At 47.2% G+C, this 23,485-nt stretch overlaps 1 protein-coding gene across 1 annotated transcript in view; it reads left to right on the top strand.

Moving 5' to 3' along the window:
- egfra (epidermal growth factor receptor a (erythroblastic leukemia viral (v-erb-b) oncogene homolog, avian)) overlaps window positions 1-23,108 on the top strand; it is a 44,639-nt gene extending 21,531 nt beyond the window's left edge. Inside the window, exons 3-28 of the mRNA XM_056596044.1 lie at window positions 515-710; window positions 1,215-1,346; window positions 1,436-1,504; window positions 1,798-1,916; window positions 2,214-2,355; window positions 2,923-3,039; window positions 3,644-3,770; window positions 3,893-3,966; window positions 4,113-4,200; window positions 4,349-4,548; window positions 4,872-5,004; window positions 6,204-6,294; window positions 6,702-6,859; window positions 8,850-8,888; window positions 9,247-9,391; window positions 10,017-10,139; window positions 10,810-10,908; window positions 12,959-13,144; window positions 13,541-13,696; window positions 14,119-14,194; window positions 15,418-15,564; window positions 15,776-15,873; window positions 16,641-16,808; window positions 19,759-19,806; window positions 20,098-20,191; window positions 20,700-23,108. Of these exons, the coding sequence (XP_056452019.1) occupies window positions 515-710; window positions 1,215-1,346; window positions 1,436-1,504; window positions 1,798-1,916; window positions 2,214-2,355; window positions 2,923-3,039; window positions 3,644-3,770; window positions 3,893-3,966; window positions 4,113-4,200; window positions 4,349-4,548; window positions 4,872-5,004; window positions 6,204-6,294; window positions 6,702-6,859; window positions 8,850-8,888; window positions 9,247-9,391; window positions 10,017-10,139; window positions 10,810-10,908; window positions 12,959-13,144; window positions 13,541-13,696; window positions 14,119-14,194; window positions 15,418-15,564; window positions 15,776-15,873; window positions 16,641-16,808; window positions 19,759-19,806; window positions 20,098-20,191; window positions 20,700-21,091 (3,417 nt within the window). The 3' untranslated portion in view covers window positions 21,092-23,108. The remainder of the gene's footprint in view (window positions 1-514; window positions 711-1,214; window positions 1,347-1,435; window positions 1,505-1,797; window positions 1,917-2,213; window positions 2,356-2,922; window positions 3,040-3,643; window positions 3,771-3,892; window positions 3,967-4,112; window positions 4,201-4,348; window positions 4,549-4,871; window positions 5,005-6,203; window positions 6,295-6,701; window positions 6,860-8,849; window positions 8,889-9,246; window positions 9,392-10,016; window positions 10,140-10,809; window positions 10,909-12,958; window positions 13,145-13,540; window positions 13,697-14,118; window positions 14,195-15,417; window positions 15,565-15,775; window positions 15,874-16,640; window positions 16,809-19,758; window positions 19,807-20,097; window positions 20,192-20,699) is intronic.
- Window positions 23,109-23,485: the final 377 nt, after the last annotated feature.

Below are 23,485 nucleotides of genomic sequence, written 5' to 3'. Positions count from 1 at the left end.
AGGCTGGGAAACCCAAGGCTGTGATGTGATAGCACACACGTTCACACTTTCATCCGAAACCATTTCCAGTGAACTCTGACGCGTGTTAAGTGGTTGATGAGCTGGGAAAGGGGGTCGGACATCTGGCCTGAGGACGCGTACTGGTGGACACGAAGGGAACGAACCCAGGGAGCGGGAACCCCCTCCAGTCTACACTAACCTGCTTATAAGCAGTGGGAATGATAGAAAAAAAATACCATGAACACACCAACATAACCCTCATTCGTCGATTTGTTGAGATTAATGGTAACAAATCTGATGGCAGGCTGGCTCAAATCTGTATAGAATGGTGCGTTTTAGGGGCTTCTGTGGAAATACACCTATTAAAATCCCCTCTTTACACAGCTTTACACACTCCCGCAAATGACCTTCTCTTGGGTTGGATACCTCCATTTGATGCAATAAACATATAAGAGGGACAAAGTGAACCGGCCAAAGAGAGTCCTGACTCATGTCCCTCCCCTCTGTGCTCCAGTCCATTCAGGAGGTGGGGGGCTACGTGCTCATCGCCCTGAACACGGCGAAACGAATCCCCCTGGACAACCTGCGCATCATCCGGGGCCACTCGCTGTACGAGGGCAGCTACGCGCTAGCCGTGCTGCTTAACTTCAACAAGACCATCGGCCCACAGGGCGTGGGCACCCAGGAGCTGCCCCTGATCAGCCTCAAGGGTGGGTTCCCCTCTCTCTCTCACTCTGTCTCTCTCTCTACTCTATTCTACCCCCGCCCTTCTCTCTCTCTCTACTCTATTCTACCCCCGCCCTTCTCTCTCTCTCTACTCTATTCTACCCCCGCCCTCCTCTCTCTCTCTACTCTAAAGTACTGTATGTGATTGAGATTGAGATTATTTTATGCATTAACGTTTTTTTAAAGAAAAACAAAAAATGAAAATGACTCAATGTACAGTTTATTTAAAGTGTATAATTCTCTATACTATTTTATGATTTATAAGCTCTTTGAGTTTTTTCCAAGGCAAACCTACAGTGAACTCAGACTTTCGATCGATAAACTAATCTCATTCAGAAGCAGGTCCTATTGGGGCATACTGCTCCAGAATGCCTACAGATTGGTAACTGGAAGGGTTGGGGATCAAACCCTCGACCTCTCCGCTTGGTGTCAGAGCACCGACCTAACCCACGCTTCTCTCTCTTTTCTGCCCCGTTTCGTCCCGGAAGAAATCCTCAAGGGAGGCGTGCGCTTCGCCAGCAACCAGCTGTGCAACATGGAGACGATCCAGTGGAAGGACATCGTGAACTACGACAACAAGCCCAGGATGGTGCTGCCCGCGGCCAGCAAGAACAAGAACTGTGAGGGCTCCACCACATCACACACATGGGAACAGTATGTATGGAACTCACTCTTTAGACTGACTTCAACTCTCTCTCTGCTTGTGCAGGTAAAAAGTGTCACTCCAGCTGCTATAACGGCTCCTGTTGGGCCCCTGGTCCTGACCACTGTCAGATCCGTGAGTGGTTCCTTCACTTGACCCAATGCAAATTGAGCGCAAATCTCTTTGAATACAACTTATAATATGATCAAATATGCAAAATAGTGCACACACACACACACACACACACACACACACACACACACACACACACACACACACACACACACACACACACACAGACACACACACACACACACACACACACACACACACACACACACACACACACACACACACACACACACACACACACACACACACACCGTTACTCCTGCAAATCAGCAGGGTTGTGTGCTCTCCTCTTCCAGTGACCAAGTTGAACTGCGCGCAGCAGTGCACCCGGAGGTGCAACGGGACCTCCCCCAGCGACTGCTGCAACGACCACTGCGCTGCGGGCTGCACCGGGCCCAAGGCCACCGACTGTCTGGTGAGGCCGGCACACTGTGGGAACACAGGGATCACATGTGTGACGCTCCCTAAGATCCCAGCAAGAAGAACCCCAAAGCCTGTTTTTTTTATTGTTTTTATTCTGATCAGAAACAAATAGAGTTGAGCGTTTCCCGGGCGGAACGTCTTCTGATGTGAGGGGGGGTTTATTTGACATTGGCCTGCGTGAGGGACTCTGTTTCTGCTCTCGGTACGGCTGTGAGGTCTCCAGAGAGGAATGCTGTGTTATTATTAGTGATGGACTCTGTTATGATCCCCCCCCCCCCCCACCTCCCAGGCTTGCTTGCACTTCCAGGACGACGGGACCTGCAAGGACTCGTGTCCGGGCCTCCTGACCTACGAGCCCAACCTCCAAGAACTGGTGCCCAACCCCAACGGGAAGTACAACTTTGGGGCCACCTGTGTCAAGAATTGCCCCCGTAAGCTCCACTGACTGCCTTTACCTTTAGTTCAACCTTAGGGTTTTCTTTAGGCCAAACCAATGCAATGCTTATACATGCTATACCTAATAGATCATATCATCTTGACATAGAAAATGTCCTCCAATGGCTGCTGGTTAACACAACATGTATATCTGGCACAGGAAACCGTGAACTTTGATGTTGCCTTAGTCCTCGATAGCCAAGGTCAACATAAATATTCCCATTGCTAAAAGGAAATACATCACGTATAAGTCTGTGAATCACCCTCTATTTGAAGTGCGTTTAGGATTGCTCTCCGCCTGTTAAACATTCAGTAGGCTCTGTCTCCCACCGAGTTTAATGATAAACCCTTCTAGCCGGGATAAGAAAATGATTGAGTTTTGGGGAACGTGTTAATGCAACAACTGCATCTCTTTATAACTGTTTCGAACACGCTGTTCCCTTGTGTGCAATTATGACACAGAATGTCACGGAGTCCAGTCAGCCAGTCAGTGCTGTATGGATGCGCGAGACCAACAGTTTCTGTTTTGGTGTGTTAATAGCCTTTACCGTGTGGGTCCTCAGATAACTTTGTGGTGACTGACCACGGATCGTGCGTGCGCACCTGCACCGGCAACACCTACGAGGTGGACGAGGGAGGGGTCCGGAAGTGCACCAAGTGTGACGGACCTTGTCCGAAAGGTGAGGAGGGGAACGGGGGCGGGAGTGACTCAGGTGGTACAGTAGGTTGACTAGTAACCGCAAGGTTGCTATTCCGATCCCCGGTTCCTCCTAGCTGTGTGTCGCGGTGTCCCCGAGCAAGACACCTCACCCTAACTGCTCCAGCCGGGAATGGATGTCGCCTTGCATGGTTGACACTGCCGTCAGTGTGTGAATGTGTGGGTGAATGTTAGGTATAATAATTGGAAAGCATTTCCAATGGCCACTGGTTTGAAAAGGGCTTTATAAATGCGCTCCATTTATTTACCATGATGTCTTTACAATAACATTGAAGGAGCTCATCGTTGTGCACCTCGTGGTGCTATGTGCTGCCACACCTGGAATCTCTCAAGCAAGTGTATTGAACTTCAGGTTGCCCTTGTGGTCTATAAAGATATGAGAGTTGTGGTCTATAAAGATATTGCATGAGGGTTCAATGTGTTTCATGTCTTTTTTTTTGTTTTAACTGTGTGTGCGTGCATGTGTGTGTGTGTGTGTGTGTGTGTGTGTGTGTGTGTGTGTGTGTGTGTGTGTGTGTGTGTGTGTGTGTGTGTGTGTGTGCGCGTGCCCGTGTGTACGTTTACAGTGTGCAATGGACTCGGGGTGGGAAATCTTGATCACATCATCTCCATCAACGCCTCCAACATCGACTCTTTCAGAAACTGCACCAAGATCAATGGCAACATCCAGTTCATCCACACGTCTATTCATGGGTGAGGGTCCTTGATTGGATATCAGAAATAACAGCAACTCCCATTAACGCGTTGTGCTGGAAACACACAGTTGTGGCCGGATAGTTGATCGCTAAAGATGTGTATGTTGTTGTTTTTTTCAGCGATAAATTCACCAAAACACCCAAAATGGACCCTGCTCAGCTCAATGTGTTCAAAACAGTGAGAGAAATCACCGGTAAGGGTTGGTAATACCGGTATACCTCAACCTCACCTTAGCAACCGCCTGCTCTGTTATTTGGCTGTCCTGTCCTTAGTCATCTGTAGCTGCCGGTTGATTCCTGCCTTGTGATCGTTTGTGTTTTTCCACACACCACCTCTCAGGGTTTTTATGGATCCAAACGTGGCCAGAGAACATGACATCACTCAGCCCCTTTGAGAACCTAGAGATCATCAGGGGGCGGACCAAGCGGTAGGGCACCCCCTCACGCCCCCCCCCCCGCTGAATCACATTCCTGAGGAATGAACGCAGATCATCGCGTCATCCAACGGGATCCTTTCTCAGCACCGCCCGTTCGTTCACGTCCCGCCTCCCTTCCCTTGTTCTCTGCATGTTACAGGATGAGCCGTAGCCTGGTGATCGCCAAGGTGGGCATCTCTCACCTGGGCCTCCGCTCCCTGAAAGAGATCAGCGACGGAGACGTGGAAATCTCCAAAAACCCGAACCTGTGCTACACCCTCATGGGCCACTGGAAGAGGCTCTTCAAGTCAAACAAGCAGACCGCCAAAGTGGAAGAAAACCTAGCCAGAGCCAACTGTAGTACGTTGAATTCATCCCCTTTTATTATGTTATGATATAAAATAAATGTCTTTCAAACTTTATCTAAATGACACTTTTCAAAACAGTCACAAACGGGTTCAAAACCCCGTTCAAATCACGGGAAATGTGAGAGTAAGGTGACATCAATAAAAACAATGCAGACCAAATACAATTCCTAACAACAGTGAGCTATCATCATTTTATGTCTGACGATGTTTCTATGTGAAGCACTTTGAGTGCTTCTCAATATAAATGAAGTTGCCATGCCTCTCTGATCGGCGGTGCTTGTTTTCTGATCGTCGGTCCTCCTTGTGCTCCCGCAGCTCAGCAGAACAACATTTGCGACGTAAAGTGCACGGAGGAGGGCTGCTGGGGCCCGGGGGCCAACATGTGCTTCGCCTGTCGGAACTACAGCCGCCACGGGAGCTGTGTGGACGCCTGCAACATCCTGGAGGGGTAGGAGGAGGAGGAGGAGGAGGAGGAGGAGGAGGAGGAGGAAGAGGAGGAGGAGGAGGAGGAGGTGGAGGAGGAAAAGGAGGAGGAGGAGGAGGTGGAGGAGGAGGAGGTTGAGGAGGTTGAGGACGTGGAGGAGGAGGTTGAGGAGTAGGAGGAAGAGGAGGAGGAGGTGGAGGAGGAGGTTGAGGAGGTGGAGGAGGAGGTTGAGGAGTAGGAGGAAGAGGAGGAGGAGGTGGAGGAGGAGGTTGAGGAGGTGGAGGAGGAGGTTGAGGAGTAGGAGGAAGAGGAGGAGGAGGTGGAGGAGGAAAAGGAGGAGGAGGAGGAGGAAAAGGAAGAGGAGGAGGAGGAAGTGGAGGAGGAGGAGAGAGGAGGGAGAGGAGGAGGAGGTAAGCAGGAGGTGGAGGAGAAGGAGGATGAGAGGGGAAGAGGAGCAGGAGGAGAAGGGGGAGGAGTGGGAGGAGGGGGAGGATGAGGAGGAGGAGGAGTAAGAGGACTAGGAGGGGGAGGAGGAGGAGGAGGTTGAGGATTAGGAGGAGAAGGAGGAGGAGGAGGTTGAGGATTAGGAGGCGAAGGAGCAGAAGTGGGAGGGGGAGGAGGAGGTGGTTGAGGAATAGGAGGAGAAGGAGGAGGAGTGAGAGGAGGGGGAGAAGGAGGGGTAGGAGGAGGAGGAGGGGGAGGGAGGAGGAGGGGGAGAAGGGGGAGGGGGAGGAGGAAGGGTCGCTCTTATTGACTCTACTCAACCCCCCCTTCCGATCCTACATGTTGTTTTTCCTTTATCCTTGATTTTCTGACTAATAAACCGTCCGATCTGTGTGTCAGATTTGCGTATGCTGCGGTTCACTCCTTAAAGAGTCCATTTTCAGTTTACTACTTGAATAATAGTGGTAGCATGACAACTGTTTCCTGTTGAAGATAAGGAGAATTGGCTTTCGGTATTCTCTCATCCCCCTTTTCTTTCATATATAACACGGCCCCCGGCTGTCGAGCTTGACCCGACAAACCTCAGAACTGGCGTACTCATTGACTGTTTGTCTTAGACAACGTCTGTCAAACATTGAATCTTGTATAATTTCATGCTTACAATTTAACTACTGCCCTTACATTGGGTTCATGGCTTTTACATTTTTTATTTTTTTTACAAACGTTTGCTAGAGTTGGCGAGATTACTTATCATATTATTGTTGTTCCTTTTTCCAAAGAGACCCACGGGAAGCTGTTGTCAATCAAACGTGCTTGAAGTGCCACTCTGAATGTCAAGCTCTCAACGGAACTGCGTCCTGCAGTGCTCCAGTATGTGTGCCCCCTATAACCCAACCATACCGTCCCAGTACAGCCATGACCTCAATAACCGCTTGTTTCTTTTGTGTTGTGTGTGTCAAATATTCTTGAAATTGGGAGCAGCATGTTGATGCATTTTGCTATTAAAGTTTTATTTATTTGACCTTTATTTAACGAGGTAAAGCCCCCTTGGAATTGAGAATCATTGACGAATGAACAGGCCTTCAAACTGTACTCCATAGAGTTTAACGAAACAAAATGAACCCTGAGCTACACCACGACTACAGCTTCTCTGGGAGGAGCCGACTATTGATGCTTTGTTATTTCCCTTCATCTTCGTCTTCATCGTCTTCCTCATCGTCTTCATCATCCTCTTATTCTTCTTCGCCGTCTTCATCATCTCTACTTCTCACATCCAGGGTCCTGGAAACTGCACCAAGTGTGCCCACCTCCAGGACGGCCTGTTCTGCGTGTCCCGTTGTCCCCAGGACTTGCCGGGGAAGGACGAGAGCCGCATCTGGAAGTACGCAGACCACAGGAAGATCTGCCAGCTGTGCCACGAAAACTGTACCCAGGGGTGAGTGCATTACCCCCCTGATTCCCCCTCTTCAGCACACCCTCAATCCTTCCAATAAGGTGTAACCCTGTTACGCAGACACCTTGTGGATGTGTCCCTGGATTTAATTGGGTTTGTGTGGAGGAAGCAATCGTGGGGATCGGTGCCCTAGCTTGGTCTCCTTTGGCACCAGGCAGTGTTTTATTTCCCCGTTGCTGAATAAGCTGCTTACTTGGCCTTGTTGTTGACAAGATGTATGGTCGGTGAGGGAATTATGTGCTAAGGTGCTGTAGCTCACAGCTCAACGTAATAATAACAATAATGGAGCTGTGCTGTGTACATGTCATCTCTGTCACTAGACAAGGAACAGTGTGTGTGTGTGTGTGTGTGTGTGCGTGTGTGTGTGTGTGTGTGTGTGTGTGTGTGTGTGTGTGTGTGTGTGTGTGTGTGTGTGTGTGTGTGTGTGTGTGTGTGTGTGTGTGTGTGTGTGTGTGTGTGTGTGTGTGTGTGTGTGTGTGTGTGTGCATGTGTGTGTGTGTGTGTACCAGTGTGTGTTCTTGTGTGTGCTTGAGCATGTGGGTGTGTGTGTGTGTCCATTTTTCATTTGCGTGTGTACATGTTTGCATGTGCATATACAAATGGATGCTTGTGTATGTGTTTTTGTGTGTGCTTAGATGTGCGTGTCTGCAGGTATGTGTGCGTGTGTTTCATCGCAAGTCTCCTACGATTCAAAGCATTAGGTAGTGACATCAGAACAGGGGCTGGGAGTTATACAGTGTCTCTCCTGTGTGCTTGAGTTGATCTCACTGAATCTTCTCCTCCTTTGAAAGCACAGTTTAGTCTAGTGCCAATGCTTTTATTGTACTGCAGACAGTGCACATCTTGAGGGCTCTTCACAGTTCTTTTAATGGGTTTAGATTATCCCCTGCCGTTGCATACACAAAAGTACCATTGTATTAGCACAACAGTAGTGTTCTCCTGTGGGGTAATGTGTAGACCCGCTCAAGGCAGCGGTATGCAATATATTATGAGTTACGTCCAAGTAGAACATTTCTCGTTATCAATATTTTCAATTTACTTATCGTTCTTCCACTGAATAAATATTTTTAATTTCTTAAATGGTTCATTTAGTTTCATATAATTTGTATTTAAATGATTTAGTGCAGAAGCAAAGACCTTGCAGGTAGATATGTAGAGAGAAAGGTAGATTGTGTTTGCGTTGTGTCTTGGTGCTGGGGGGCTCTATGCTTAAGATTTATGTTATTCTACGTTTAATATAAATACGTTGGCATGAAAGAGTATAATAACCGGAAGAGAAATACAGTAAAAACCAAAGAGTTGATCTAGTGGTTGCATAGCGATACTGTGATAGCCGGAAAGTGAAAGTGAAAGTCCTGGCTAAGTGGCACTTTGATGTTTCGGAAGCCCCCCCCCCCCCCCGCCTAACCATGCCCCCCCCTCCCTTAACCACACAAACACAGACACACAGACACGTTTAATTTTGTCTGCCTGCTGTCTGAATTCCAGAGCTCATGGTGAAACAATACACATTGACACACAATACACAGCAATGCATACACAACTATGCAGGAGATCCTAGCTAGTGTCTATAATAAATTACCTACATCGTCAGCTGATTGCCTGATTGCAAGTAGCATAAAAACATTATGACTTTAGACGTGACGCATACATAGTTAATTAGAACAAATCACCTACACATTACCCTCTGTGTGGGTGCACTGACATTCCTTGCGAAGATTAGAGCACAAGGCGAAACAAAAACTGTGTGTTGCACTCTTAACGATGGCTCGCCATTAAGTCATTTCAAATGACTTAGTTTAAAGTGTTATTCCCTTCAATGTTTGTCTTTGTATATAATAGCCGTTATGTGTGTACCTGTCATCCTGTCTTTGTTACGATTCAACATTTTACCCTGATTTAATCCATCTGAAAATGTGTTTTATTAATATTGATCTGTGTTTGATACACTCTGCTTTTTATTTGCTGATAGATGCTATGCCCCTGGACGGAATGGCTGTCTACCCAAACGGTAAGCCAAGTAATCCGACAGGATTCCTTTGCCATTCAGGGCACAGTTCAGGGCATGCAGATTACACCTAGAATGTGCTAGTCTATGCTTGAGGCGCAGCTCATTTCTGTTGAACTGACAGTTGATTCCAAGAAGAGGACAATAGATATGGATCAGTCATCAATTCACTGCTATTCTCGACAGATCTGTTGACAAACCAGACTGGCAAAGAGATAGAGAAACTGGAAACACTTATATTTTACAAAGTGTTGTGTTTGTTGCCTGTCAGAGTAAAGATAAATGTTCGCGTTGAATATTAATATCAGTAATATCTCAAATATAACTATTTATAATTGATGATGTGTTATTGTCCTCTCAGCCAATCAGGGCTGTCCATAATCGCAGCCGGCGTGGTCGGAGGCCTCCTGGCCGTGGTGGTCGCGTCGTTGTCCGTCTTTGTGTTGCTACGGCGACGCCACATCAAGAGAAAGCGGACCACGCGGAGAATCCTCCAGGAGAGAGAGGTAACCTGTTAGGGGAGAGTGGTTTCACCCTCAGAAGTTATAAATTACAAATTTTGTGATATAGAATATAAGAGTACGTGTTACTCTTTATGAAATGTTACTGATTCATTCATACATCTACACATTTGAATATAATCACGGGTATTTAAGCTAAGATAACAATACCAGAAGGGAGTTCCATGATGAATGGACAAGGTAACCACTGGTCTTAAAGGTTGTATCAGCGATCCGAAACATAAATGATCACATTCATCTGATGTTTCCTCACAATCCGCTAGCTGCCCGCCCCAAAAGCAGGCCGTCAAAAAAACGCGTCTCTGTAGGCAGCCTATGCTCCGAGAACGTACACATAAACAAATGGTACTACCAATCACTCAAAACAAAAATAAATAGTAATCCAACCAATCACCGACAAGGGGTTGGTGTTGTGGGGTTTTGCGCTGCATTCATGATAGTTTTTACCGGATGCACGAAACATGGGAGGGAGGGGCGAGCTGGCTCTGTTTGTTTGGGATCTCGCTTCAAATACCAAAAAGTGACGTCCCCCAACATCCCTGATCCAACCTTTAAGTCCTTTCTAACGCATGGATCGTGTATTCATGGGTCTGTCCGTTTGACTCTTCAGCTGGTGGAGCCACTGACGCCCAGCGGGGAGGCACCCAACCAGGCCCTGCTGAGGATCCTCAAGGAGACCGAGTTCAAGAAGATCAGGGTGCTGGGCTCCGGGGCCTTCGGCACCGTCTACAAGGTACCGGAGGGGCCCCTGTGTGTGTATGTGGGTGCACTAGTGAGAGAGCTCGGCGGGACTCGGGAGTGAAAGGCATGCGTAACTTCCACATCTGCTGTGCATCTTTCTTAAGCAGAACATGCTGGCTCTTAGCGGCATGTGCACGTGGGAGTGTGTGTGTGTGTGTGTGTGTGTGTGTGTGTGTGTGTGTGTGTGTGTGTGTGTGTGTGTGTGTGTGTGTGTGTGTGTGTGTGTGTGTGTGTGTGTGTGTGTGTGTGTGTGTGTGTGTGTGTGTGTGTGTGTGCTGCGTGACTCGGGAGTAGAATGCATGCGTAACATCCACATCTGCTGGCCATCTTCCTATAGCAGATCATGCTTGCTCTTAGCGGGGCTTGCACGTGTGTGTGTGTGCGTGTGTGTGTGTGTGTGTGTGTGTGGTTATGTATGTGTGTGCCTGCGCTAGCGTGTTTGCATGAGTGCCCATGTCCTGTGTTTAAGTGTCGACGATTACACGTTTCAACTTGTCAATGCACACACTTAGCAGGCCGGTGCACATGTCTTCGTTTATGTACTTGCGATGCCCGTGACATGTTTATATTTGAATAGATACATGTAGTCTGTGGTGTGGACGTATCCACAGCTTTGGAAGTAGCCTGATGGTTTATCCTAAACAGGTTTCTTGTCCACACAGGGCCTTTGGGTTCCAGAAGGGGAGGACGTGAAGATCCCTGTTGCCATCAAGGTCTTAAGAGAGGCCACGTCACCCAAGGCAAACAAGGAAATCATGGATGTAGGTGTTGTCTTTAAATGGTCCTATCAATCATTCCACTATGGGTTCCCTGTCACATTGTTCAGTGTGATAAAAATACATGTCCTCTCTACGTATTTCACCCATCTACTTGCACTTATATTTCAAATCAATGTATGCTAAACGTTCAAATGTCTTTAAGCTATTTAAGCTATCAACACGTGGAATACTTAGATTACGTAGACCACACTTTAGGAATATATCCCAATGTACCACGACACACTGCTGTAGTTCTCGCCTCGATTCAAATGCCGGCGTCACGTCTGCTCCTAATGAGCGCCACGCTCGTCCGGTGATGATCTAACGACATTAGGTGAAGGTGAGGTATCCAGTTCTCCAGCAGTACTCCCTGCTGGAGAGACGCAGGAAACACGATGAATGTGTGTCGGAGGGGTTGGGTCTGGGAGCTGCTAATGTAGGTCTGGCGGTGATGCGGCTCTGTTGCCATCCAAAAAAGACAACAACACAAAACAACAAACCAGCTCTGTGTACTCGTGGTTTCCTACAGTATACCTAAAGTGCATCTCAAGCACTGAGGCCGCTGCGGTCGTGTTCCTTAGACACTCCACATCTGGTGAGGCGGACACCAGACGTCCTCTCGGCCTTTTAATTTGAGGACAAGGACTACTTGGAAGAATTTGGCTGACCTCCTCACTCTCTATGTATAGATTACTACTACTCATGTAACAACTAGGTATACTGTCCTATAAAATCAAATCTGTCCTGTTTATATTATTATTAACTCCTCGCAGCGTTGGGGGTGTGCTCTGGGCCTCTCGAGAGCCAGTAGGGAATTTCCCTGGCGGTAAGTCCGGATGGCCAAAATGCTAGCGTTTTTAGGCCTTTAGCGTGAGCAGCCTCCATATAACCTGTATGTCCGGATACGCCGCAGTAGCCTGCATATTTGTTGACAGAAGCAGCTCCAGTTGTAAATCTTTTGGATGAATCAGTCTCCCCACTTGAGACACAGACACACACACAGATGACGTGGATGTTCTGAACCAAATCACATCTTAACTGGCAATAAAACCTTTTATAGCATGTAGTAGCATGTATGTGATGGTTTGGATCTTTTTTACATATTTTCTTATGTCCATTTTGCGCCTGAACGGACCGGAAGATGAAGGGGAGTGAAAGAGAGAAAGAATTTTGTTTGTCATGGCATTCCACAGGTCGGAATCTAACCGGTCGCTAAAAGGCTACTTGCCTACATGGATGGAATACTAGCATATTATTGTCTTTAGTCATCATTGTTACTTGTTCTGACAATTCAACTGGTTGGCGTCTTGTAATCCTTTTCAATTGCAACATCATTTAACAGTAATATATTCCCCCTCCGTAATACGATAAAATACGAAATACGAAAAAAATAAATGCATATTACAGAAAAAACACAAGACACAAAATAGTCCACATTAAATAATAACAGTAGACTTCACCTTAGAGTAACATCAAACCTTGCAGAATAGAAGATATAGGTAAACATATTAAATGCAAAGTTTACTCAGGGATTGATTAATGGGTGTTATCTATTACATTCATCCCATAAATCGATTAAACATAAAGGCAGGGTAACCCAGGTCCAGAGGTCTTACCACGGCCGGCCGTGCCACACCTCAGCCTCTCCGGATGGAAGACTTCACCCAGTTTGTTGTCTTCATATACATCATATTACAATATTTTGTGTGTGTGTGTTATATCTTTAATCTTCGAAGCTTAGGTCATATCCACAAAAAATGTAGAGGACTGCGGTTGTGGGGGTTGCATAAGAAGGAAGCCAAAAGATTGGCAACATGTTGCTCTGTTTCAGCCACCATAGGTAGTATGCAAATCTGGAGACAAAGATGTTTCCTTTTTCCATAAGTGTTCGGTGTAATATCTTATCAACTTATCATGTAGGTCTTGTAAAGGCATGTACGCTTTGAACCTGTTCGAACACTATCAATATTTCTTCCCAAAATTGTTTGGATTTTTTTCTCCTTCTTTGTAAATTTGGATCCAAATAAAAGCATTTAAATGTGTGCCTCTGCAGGAGGCGTACGTGATGGCCAGCGTGGACCACCCCCATGTGTGCCGTCTGCTGGGGATATGCCTGACCTCCACAGCGCAGCTGGTCACTCAGCTCATGCACTACGGCTGCCTGCTGGATTACGTGAAGGAGAACAAGGACCACATCGGCTCACAGTACCTGCTCAACTGGTGTGTTCAGATCGCCAAGGTAAGAGAGATCATGGGGTTGGGACACGTTTGTAATGATGTTTGTTTATGTGCTCTTTAATGGAGATCGTTTCAATGCTGCTATGTGTCTGTCCTGCTGTCACATTTGTGTCTAAATGTAAAACAATATGGTGTACATTTTCAAAGTTGGTTTTTTGGATCTAGCTTTACGTTGATTTAAGTCTTGTTGAGTTTGAGTTTAAGTTAAATTGAGTTTAAGGCTTCATAAAATTAAGTTAAAAAAATGTTGAACTCGATAACTGAGCCTACAATGTTGTTACAACAAACGTTTTTATAAACTGCACTGTGGCTTAGTGCGGCCTAATCAAAACACCAGCTATAAGGAAACGCTGTTCCCTGTCTCCTCCTCTCCACCCATCCCTCGCGGCCCGCCCAGGGGATGAACTACCTAGAGGAGCGCCACCTGGTGCATCGAGACCTGGCCGCGCGCAACGTCCTGGTGAAGACGCCGCAGCACGTCAAGATCACCGACTTCGGCCTGGCGAAGCTCCTCAACGCCGACGAGAAGGAGTACCACGCGGACGGGGGGAAGGTGGGTCCCCGCCCGTCTACACCCGTATCGCCCTCTTTAACGTTGAGCAGGATCAGAACAGGTGGTGTTGGTACTGGGGAGGTGGAGGATGACACATGCAGGAATATGTTTTAGAATTGAAAACATACTGTAAGGGACTGTACGCACTTTGTCTTTGAAAAAAAAGTCCTAATGACACGTTTGATTGTGTTATAAATGGGTATCTCCACTTACCGCAGGGCTGAGATTTATTGCTTGTTCGCTTTCAGGCAAGACACTTCCAAACATCTCTCTCACTCTCGCCGCCTTTATCTTCTTCTAGTAATCTCTTGACATGCACAGCTACGGCAATCTCTTTCCTCCATGTCAGACCGGCTTTCCCTTTCTAAAACACTGGCCAGCGAGGCTTATTCTCAGTGAGTGATGGTCTTCCCTCTCCGCAGGTCCCTATAAAGTGGATGGCGCTGGAATCCATTCTGAACAGGACCTACACGCATCAGAGTGATGTATGGAGCTACGGTAGGCGCTATGCAACGCATCGCCGCGCATGTTTGCTGTACTGCAGGAAAAAAACGTAGCTGCGGGATTGATGGGCATCTTCAAAGCGTGTCTGAACCGAGGCTACCGTTGGTTCATGTGTACGTGATGTGTGTTTTGAGCAGTGTTTAAACAGCACAGATGCCGAAGTCTTAGGTAACAAAGAATGACATTTGGAAAATGTGTAACGTCAATGCTACTTCACTTATTACTTTGCAAAATACAATATTGTTTTTGTGCAGTTGTCAAACTTGGGAACGGAGTAAAGGACTCGTAGGTATCAAAGGTTTCAAGAGGGCTACTAAAAGCCTACGCAGAAACGAGCCTCAGATGGACAATATTATAAATATTATAACAAAAAAAGAGTTGCTCCAGGCAGCACACGCCAGAAAACATTTATCAAGTTCAGGGACATATGCGCACACGCACATACACACTCCCCCGGCCCCACATACACACACACAGACACACACAGACTCATATATTATAAAGAGACGCACATGCATGCAAACATTACACACACATATCATATAACGCACACACAAACACACACACAAAAAAAACCTGCATCATATAACACACACAGACACACACTTGACACACATATGCAAACAATACACACACATATCACATAACACACATGCAGCACACCAACCCACACACACACAAGCACGCATCATACTACACACAGAGTCACACACTTAACACACACATGCAGACAATAGAAAGACATATCATATAACACACATGCAGCGCAAACGCACACACACGTGAAGCACACGCTGTTCCTTTCTGCGGGTCAGCCCCCACAACGGTCTCTAGGGTTTGATCAGGCCTTCCGCTCAATAAGGCGAACCCATCAGCAGGGCCTGGCAGGAGTGACAGAGACTCTCTCTCTACCGCCCCCCCCCCCCCCCACCTCCCCTCTCTCCCCTCTTCCTCTGCAAACTCTCCCAACGCACATACGCATCCTGCTAACTCCCACTGCTACAGGGCACGGGGCCAATGTGTTCAGATGCTGTGCGATATTCTGCAAGCGTACATCCTGTTGCTAAATCTAACTGTGATTTGTTGTTTTTTGTTTGGTCATCTTCTTGGGAAAACACAAGCACAGCTCTAGCACAGAGTCTCTATTCTGGCGATGCTGTAACGTTTAGGGTGTGCGCGCATCATGTATGTGAAGCTCAGCTGTGCCCTGCTTCTAGGTGTGACCGTTTGGGAGCTCATGACGTTCGGGACGAAGCCCTACGACGGCATTCCCGCCAGTGACATCGCTGGGGTCCTGGAGAAAGGAGAGCGGCTACCCCAACCCCCCATTTGCACCATAGACGTCTACATGATCATGGTCAAATGTACGCAGCAGAATGAATGAACGAAAGAATGAAAGCTACTGTTTTGCTGACTCAAAGCCTAAGTAAATGTCAAGTACCACGAATATAGTTCACAGTCACAGCGTGCTATTAATTATGCCGTGCTGGGAATGATCAGCTCTGGGATTGCATGGTTTCCCACATCACCCAGGAAGCGATGTCCCTGATAAAATCTATCGGTGTCTCTGCTCAGGCTGGATGATTGATGCAGACAGCCGACCGCGTTTCCGGGAACTCATGTCAGAGTTCTCCAAGATGGCACGGGATCCCTCGCGTTACCTTGTCATTCAGGTACACTCTCGCACCTCACATGCTTTCAATACCAACAAGGCTGGTAATCAGTAACGTATTAAAACTGGCGGATGCCATAACCTTAGCTTGTGTTGTTTGTTGTTGTCCCTCAATGCTCTTGATAAGGTAAAATAAATAAACACATCCATCTTTGTAATCTCGACAATGCAGAATGTTGTGTGTTTATGGGGCTGTGGAAATCACATCTCGCTGGCGCCAACTAGTGGTCAAAACATGACAATAATGTTGTGTTAACTGTGCCAGCATACTGTACTGAGGCATGCATTATCTCGCTTATAAAATCGAAAAATAATTCAAACACATTTATCCAAAGATAAATAAACAGTTTAAAGCTGACACGTTGCTCCTGCCGAAGAGACTTACAGTGAATTCAGATACAAGTCACCAAGGAGCAGGGTGGACAGGGCTGTGGACAATGGGTGAGCCAACACAGAAACCTTCCGGCTGGGAGTCAAACAGCCTAGCCAGCACATCCTGCCACTTGCTATGCAAAGAGAGAAAGACCCCTTTCCATACAGTGTGCCAACCTTCAGTCTAAAGCCCAAAGCACACGGCGACCATAGCCCAAAATAGACGCCTTTAGTCCTAAACTAGCAAAAATAAAACACAGACCACGTTACATTCCCTCTCCGTGTCGTTTTGCTCCGGTAGAACAACATGATTGAGTTTCCCTATGAAACAGATTTTGCGCTCTTGTGTTCTTTGGGCCTAAACAGTTTTTGGTGTTTGTTTGTTTCCGTTTCCAGGGCGACGACAGATTGCACTTGCCAAGCCCCACGGAAGGCCGCTTATACCGCAGCCTGATCAGCGGCGAGGAGATGGACGACGCGGTGGACGCAGACGAGTACCTGCTGCCCCAGCAGGGCTTCTTCACCAGCCCCAGCACCTCACGCACCCCCCTGCTGCACTCCCTGGTAGGCTCCACCCACCTGCCTGCCTGCCTGTTCTGTTGTTCTGCCTGCCTGTCTGTCTGTCCGCCTCTCTGTCTCTCCGTTCTGTTGTTCCGCCTGTCTGTCTTTTCTGTCGTCCTGCCTGTCCCTCTGCCTGCCTATCTGTCTGGTTTTGTGTCTGTCTGACTGCCTGTCTGTCTGTATGTGTTACTGGCTTTCTCCCTATGTTTCTGTCTGTCTGTCTGTCTGTGTGTGTGTCTGCCTTTCAGACTGTGTTTCTGTCTGTCTGTCTGTCTGTGTGTGTGTCTGACTGTTTGTCTGTATGTGTGTGTGTGTGTGTGTGTGTGTGTGTGTGTGTGTGTGTGTGTGTGTGTGTGTGTGTGTGTGTGTGTGTGTGTGTGTGTGTGTGTCTGTGTTTTTAACTGTCTTTCTGTGCGTCAGGCAAGAGGGTTAGCAGAAGAGGCGTCAGGCCTATTCTGGACCTGTAGAAGTCAAGCTGTCACACGTGTTCTGTCTTCCATCACAATCATAGAGAAGAAAAAGCCTTCCATTTCCAAAGGAGGGGGGAATATCGTTGACTGGAGGAAGGAAACGAACCTTTCTGGTGCAACAGACCATAATGGGATGGCAAATTGGGGTCGCGACTCTGATTTGAGGAATTCCTAGGTGCACAGCAAGGAACATGACCGGGTCTGCTGTTCAATAATAGCTTTTAAAACAATGAAAGAGAAAGAAACATGTCCACGTGTATGGTCCAACACTGCTGCCCTGAGCCGCCGTGGCCATGACATTTGTATTTATTTAAGTCATTTAGCCTGAGAGTCTTTTATCCAAAGCGGCTTGCTGCAAACCTTGACTTGCTGCAGTCTCGTGTGGAGCTGGCGTACGTCAGCCGCTTAAGATGAATGGGCCAGATTCACGCCAGCTCCTGTCTGCACACAAACAAGAGTTCAACTGCTCATCAGCGTCTCCTTGAAACACGGGCGAAAATAAACCCCTTTGTTTTTCCTCTGTACGTTATGGTTGCATGAGATGGATTTTTAATCATGAGCTCTGTGAAATGCACATTCTGCATATAATTCACTTAATCCCAAAGACAGATGGAAACACACTCAAACTCTGTTTTGGCATCATTGAACCAAAACACCTTGGACTTGATGCTTGATGGCTAGCAGCTCTATCTGCAGAGACCGTGAAATCAAATAGGGCGTACGTGATAGCCACAAGAGTGAATCTAATTGGCTGGGCTTGAATATCTCTCCAGCCTGTCGTTACCTGGCCTGAACCCCAAACGACCCAGGTTTCTGGTCCACGTTCTGTCGACCCCATCACCCAAGGGACCTTCCCCCACCCACTTCTTCTTTTCCTTCTTCTTCATCCATCCTGTCTTCCATTCAACCTCCTACTCTTTACCTCTTTTTTGTTCCCCCCACCCCACTTTTCTTCTACGTTTCCTCCCAGGTGCCCTTATGATTAACACGGGAGGCAGGGGTGTGTGGGGGCGAGAGAGGGAGGGCTGGGTGGGGGTGGGGGGGGGGGGGGCGGGGGTGGACAAAATGAGGAGAAGTCATTTACTCTGGGTCCTCCAATTCAGTCAAGGCCAGTGTGTATATGTAGCCCCCCCCCCCCCGCTCCAAGCCAGGTATCTGGGTATCATAGCCGGTCGCTCAACGCCTGCTTAGCCCATAACAGAGCTCTCAGCTTTGATGGCCTTCACAGACACACAGACACTTCACAGCACGTCTCTCAAGAGGTCCCGAGAGGGGGCGGCCTCGCTCCTATCTGTTTGCATGAAGTCGGTTTTTCCGTAGCATCATTGTTGATGCGTATTATGCATGACACGGTCGGTTTCAGTGAGTGGAAAATACAGAGGGCTTACAGTAACAACAGCAAGGAGAAATCCCCTCAGCGCTAGGCCGGCCGGGCGTTGGGTTGGCCCGGGAGAGATCCTTCCAGGGGACGCGCCGACAGCCTGAGCAGAGCGAGATTCTTCCCTCTTTCCCATAATGCCGCTGGGCAGCGGGGGCCTTGGAAGCTCTCACGCTGGGCCGTGAGAGCGAACGGCTCAGCGTCTGGAGCCGGGCTCTAGTCTGTTGAGCGATTAGTTCCTTGAAATCGGCGGAAGGCTGTTGTTAAACGGACCAGGGTGAGCCGAGGTGGGCTCAGAGACGCCATTAAATGAAAGCAGACTTTTTGGTTTGGCCTGGTTTAGGTCGTGACAGAGTAAGAAGGAACGCAGGGAAGTTACTATGCATGAAACAATGTCAAATATTTATTGACTATTTTACGTCCAAATCTAATCAACTCACTTCCTCTACCGGGGAAAGAGATAAATTGTGTAGTGATGGCGGTAACGCGTGCAGCCCGGCAGACTTCAGCATTTCAACCATTCATGGGATCACGCTTCCGCCCCTGTTGCTCCAGAGACCACACAGCTGGCAAGCTTTAGTCACTTTCGTAAGAGCCAATCAAATCCAGATGGACCCAATCACATTCCACGTGCATATTGTCACCGGGCAGATATCCTTGCTTCGGTTTCACTTGCGACAACATTACATTCATTTGCTGTTTTTTTTTCTAGTCCCCAAGGCATAAAACATATGTAGTCTATTGAAAGTGGACAGAGCTATTCTCATTCTAGTCGTCTAGTGAGAAAGATATTCAAACTCATTAGAGTCACAATTCGAATGAGAATTTTAACGAAGAAGTTGGGCACAAAAAAACATCGTATGTAAAACAATCTATTCCTCTGGGCTAAGGGGATGCACTTGTGCCTGATGTTGTTTTATTTATTTGTATGCTTTATTCATGAAGATAGTCAGTTCGACAGGTAGGTATGGGAGAGAGAGAGGGGAGGAGAAGCTGCAAATGATCACGGGTAGGACTCGAACCCGGGTCACTGCTGAGCCTGAGCCCTAATGGTACTGGCCCCAGGTGCCTGATGGGTAATGAATGTTTCTGATTTGTGTTGCAGAGCCTCAACAGCAGCATCGGGACGTGTCACAGTAGAAACGGCTTCATGGTAAGTGGTGCTACATGGTGACAGTCATAAGAAAAACTCCAAGCACTCTAGCACTCTAGCTTCTCCAAATACTGGGAATAATGTCTGATATGAATGTATTTTAAATAAGTATTATTGTCTTGTACTTACTTGACTGACAAATTTCCCGTCTGGTTAATAAAGTATATATTTCCATCTCGTCTAGTTAGCGTGGTGCATCTCAGGTCTGAGGTCCCCAGGTCGTAACTCTGTCTCTCTCTCTTGATCCAGAATGGCTTCAGGTCGTAACTCTGTCTCTCTCTTTTGATCCAGAATGGCTTCCCCGGCAGAGAGGGCAGCCTGGTCCTACGTTATATCCCTGACCCCACAGACAAGTTCCTGGACCAGGACTTCCAGCCCGCTCCAGGCGAGTTCACAGATGCTTTTAAAGGGAGCACTGAACTAGGTTTACTATGAAAGAAACCTCAAGAAAGAAAGAGATCATTGAGGAAGTTGTTATAATAGTGTGATCCTGCCCATCCCTAACCAACCCTTGTTTTGATATTATTACCATATCTAGTTGTCAGCAGATGTGGCTTGAACATATTCTGTATACCGTAATTGCCAAAGAGTGCTGGTGATGTCATTGGTCTGGCATTGGTCAGAAATTCCATTTCGGTGTCCTAAGAATATTTAATAAACTATTTTGAAGTGTTTTTGTCCTGATAAGGACATAAACCACGGCAAACAGAGTTTCACCGATACTAGCTAATATATCCATAATAATAAGTACTTCACAATTACTTTAAATGTATTCCTTTCCACTGTGTTAAGTGTGTGTGTTAACCGTGTGACGTGTATCTCCCCCTCCCTGCATGAGTCGCTGAGTGTGTGTGTGTGTGTGTTGACCATGTGTCTTGTGCGCCTCCCTCCAGACTACATGAACCAGAACGGCGTGTCGGACGTGATGAACCCCAACTACCAGCAGCCCGGGCCCCCCCGCAGCCTCCTGCCCCCCATCTCCTCCTCCGACGACACCGAGACCGAGTACCTCAACTGCTTCAAGGAGGGCGCCCAGGGGCCCGAGTACCTCAACGAGGTCCGCCCCCCCCAGGCCCCGGCCCCCCGGGGTCATCCCCGCATGCAGGCCCCGGCCGCAGTTCTTTCGCCGAGCCCCAAGGGGGCGCTGTGCCCTGGGCAGAAGCACCGGCAGCAGAACAGCATGGACAACCCCGACTACCAGCAGGACTTCACGCCCACCTTCAAGACCCACGCCAACGGACACATCCCATTGGTCGAGAACACAGAGTACCTGGGCCCGGACTGAGAGACAGTCGTGGGGGGAGGAAAAGAGACTTAAAAGAGACACCTTCTTCCAAGGCGGAAGGAAAGACATTGTTTGTTTCCCCCTATTTTCCTTTATAAAGAGATGTTTATGTCTCTCTCTCTATATAGATATATGTTTCACCCCGTGGTGGCCAGTGGCACAGCTTCCAATGTAGCCTGCATGCCGTCAGAGCTGTACTTCAGTCGCGCAAAAGCTTGCTACATGCCCCAAGAGACTGGAAAGGGGAACTAAACAAAAAGCTGCAGGACACGGCATCCTTATGCAACCGGAGGGGTGGAGCGGCGTTGAGAAGAGGCCAGCTCACCGCACGCCACCACCAAGTGTCGTAGCTCACCTCGGTGCGCGCAGTGGCGGGGAAACCTGACGGCGTGGACTGACCGCTGTGGTCCGAGTGTATCGGTGGAGAGAAACACACGATAGGAACTGCTGTGATGACACGCTGTCACATGGAAGGCGTTTTTTTGGTCAAGGGAAAGGGAGGAGCGTGGCAGCTAATCCAAATAAAACGGCTGAAGGTACATGTGTTGTCGGGATTAGAAGCATCACAACTAAAACAAGTGAATCAACAATTTTGGAGGTGGTTTATATACAAAAGGGAAGGGACAGCTTTTATTTTTGAACTGTTTGAAACAGTTGAAGCTGGAATGAGATGTGAATAGTTTGAATGTATCCTGTCTTTGTATGACGGTGAGGAGTGAAACCCTTATTTTGAGAGACTCGGACGACGCACTTCTTGAAGTGGGAAGAATGGTGAAAGAATAAGATACAATTTTATGAGGCATTTCCTTTTGAAAGGGAACCCTCCCAAATACGGGCTTTGATCAGTGTCTGCCTGGCTTCAATTGCTGAAAATAAATAGATTTTACCAATATGAACACGTTGCATAGTATAGAGAGACAATGTAAATTAATGTATGTATAGACAATATGGTATATTATTAATCTTAATCTTCTGTAGGGCCAAGGACATTCTTCTACCAATTCCATTCTTCAGATAAACAACAACAACTGGTCTTCTATTCGAGAGTGAACCACTCGACAAACCTGATCAAAGTCACTCATTAGGGCTGTGTCAATAGACCATAACAAATAGGTCGTTAAACACCGATACCTTTATCTAGGGCCCTCCACAGAGAAGAGAGTAAACGTGTTTGGCTTGTCTTGAAAACAGGCTCTTTCTTGCCAACCACGTCCTATCTCTCTATCTTCTCCTTTCTACTGTTCCATTCACCATGAAGCCCAGCCCACCCAGACACCCGAAACATGAAAGACGATGATCCACTCATCACATGGTGAGTGGATTACCAAGGCTCCTTCAGACAGGAAGTGGGGGTGGCCTGGAGGACTTTCAACTCTCGGGCAGACATCAAGAAATCACAGTTTCTATCTCTAATGCTATCATTAGTGTGGCATCCAGAATGTATGATCTCTTCAGCTGTTCTGGTGACCAAACCCCGCATGCGCTACCCAAGGATGTCCTCAGCCATAGGATTAGCCTTTTTGAATGTGTGTATTCACTGTGATGTTCCCTTTCGAACACTGTGGGGAAATGTGTGTCCGCCGCTGGCATTCGGATTCAGATGTTCCAACGTTGTGTTTTATTCTATGTTTTATGATGAAAACAATCCTACCATGCCTACTGTTTTAGTTGTATCTGTTCCCTCCACATCTATCATCTGCTCGTGGCTTTAATGTCTTGTAGAGACGCAACAGCATACAGTCTAAAAGGCAAATATCTTTCCTAGTTTTAAAGGAATATACTGTTGTAGCAACTTGTGAGCCTATCTACCTTTTTTTTCTGATTTTACAGGTACATGTAAATAAAAGAGAGATTATGCTGTGTATAATATAACTCATAGTCACCTATAATTTATCATATCAGTACATGGTTTTTGCCACTTTATTCATTGATATGCACTTATTTCAGAATTGTAATTATTTCATTCTAATGTGAGCATAAATAAAGACATTTTTTATGAACCTACACGTTGTGTATGTTTTTGTGGTCGTAATGTTTTATTAGTGGTGTCGCTGTTAATTTAAGTATTTGACATAAAATAGGAAAGACAAGGCCGAACTAATCTGGTTTGACAAAATAAACACTGAGGTACCTTTTTGGAATACATGCTTTGGAACAAAGTCCTTGTATATATAACCAAACCAACCATACAACTTGATGTAATACCTTGATTGATGGACGAATGAAGTAAAGGTGATTGTGTGAAGAAGCGCAAAAAAATAACCATATACCAAAACCATTCAGAAAGCTGCCAGTAGAGGGCGGTCTTGACCAAAGATGCGCGATACCGTGTTGCGATTACAACCCCGTCTCGAGTGGGGGCAGCACCCTTCCGCCCAACATGACCGCCACAAC

This window comes from Gadus chalcogrammus, chromosome 8 (assembly GCF_026213295.1).
Source record: "Gadus chalcogrammus isolate NIFS_2021 chromosome 8, NIFS_Gcha_1.0, whole genome shotgun sequence".
Lineage (NCBI taxonomy): Eukaryota > Metazoa > Chordata > Actinopteri > Gadiformes > Gadidae > Gadus > Gadus chalcogrammus.
This window is presented reverse-complemented; position numbering and strand designations above follow the sequence as displayed.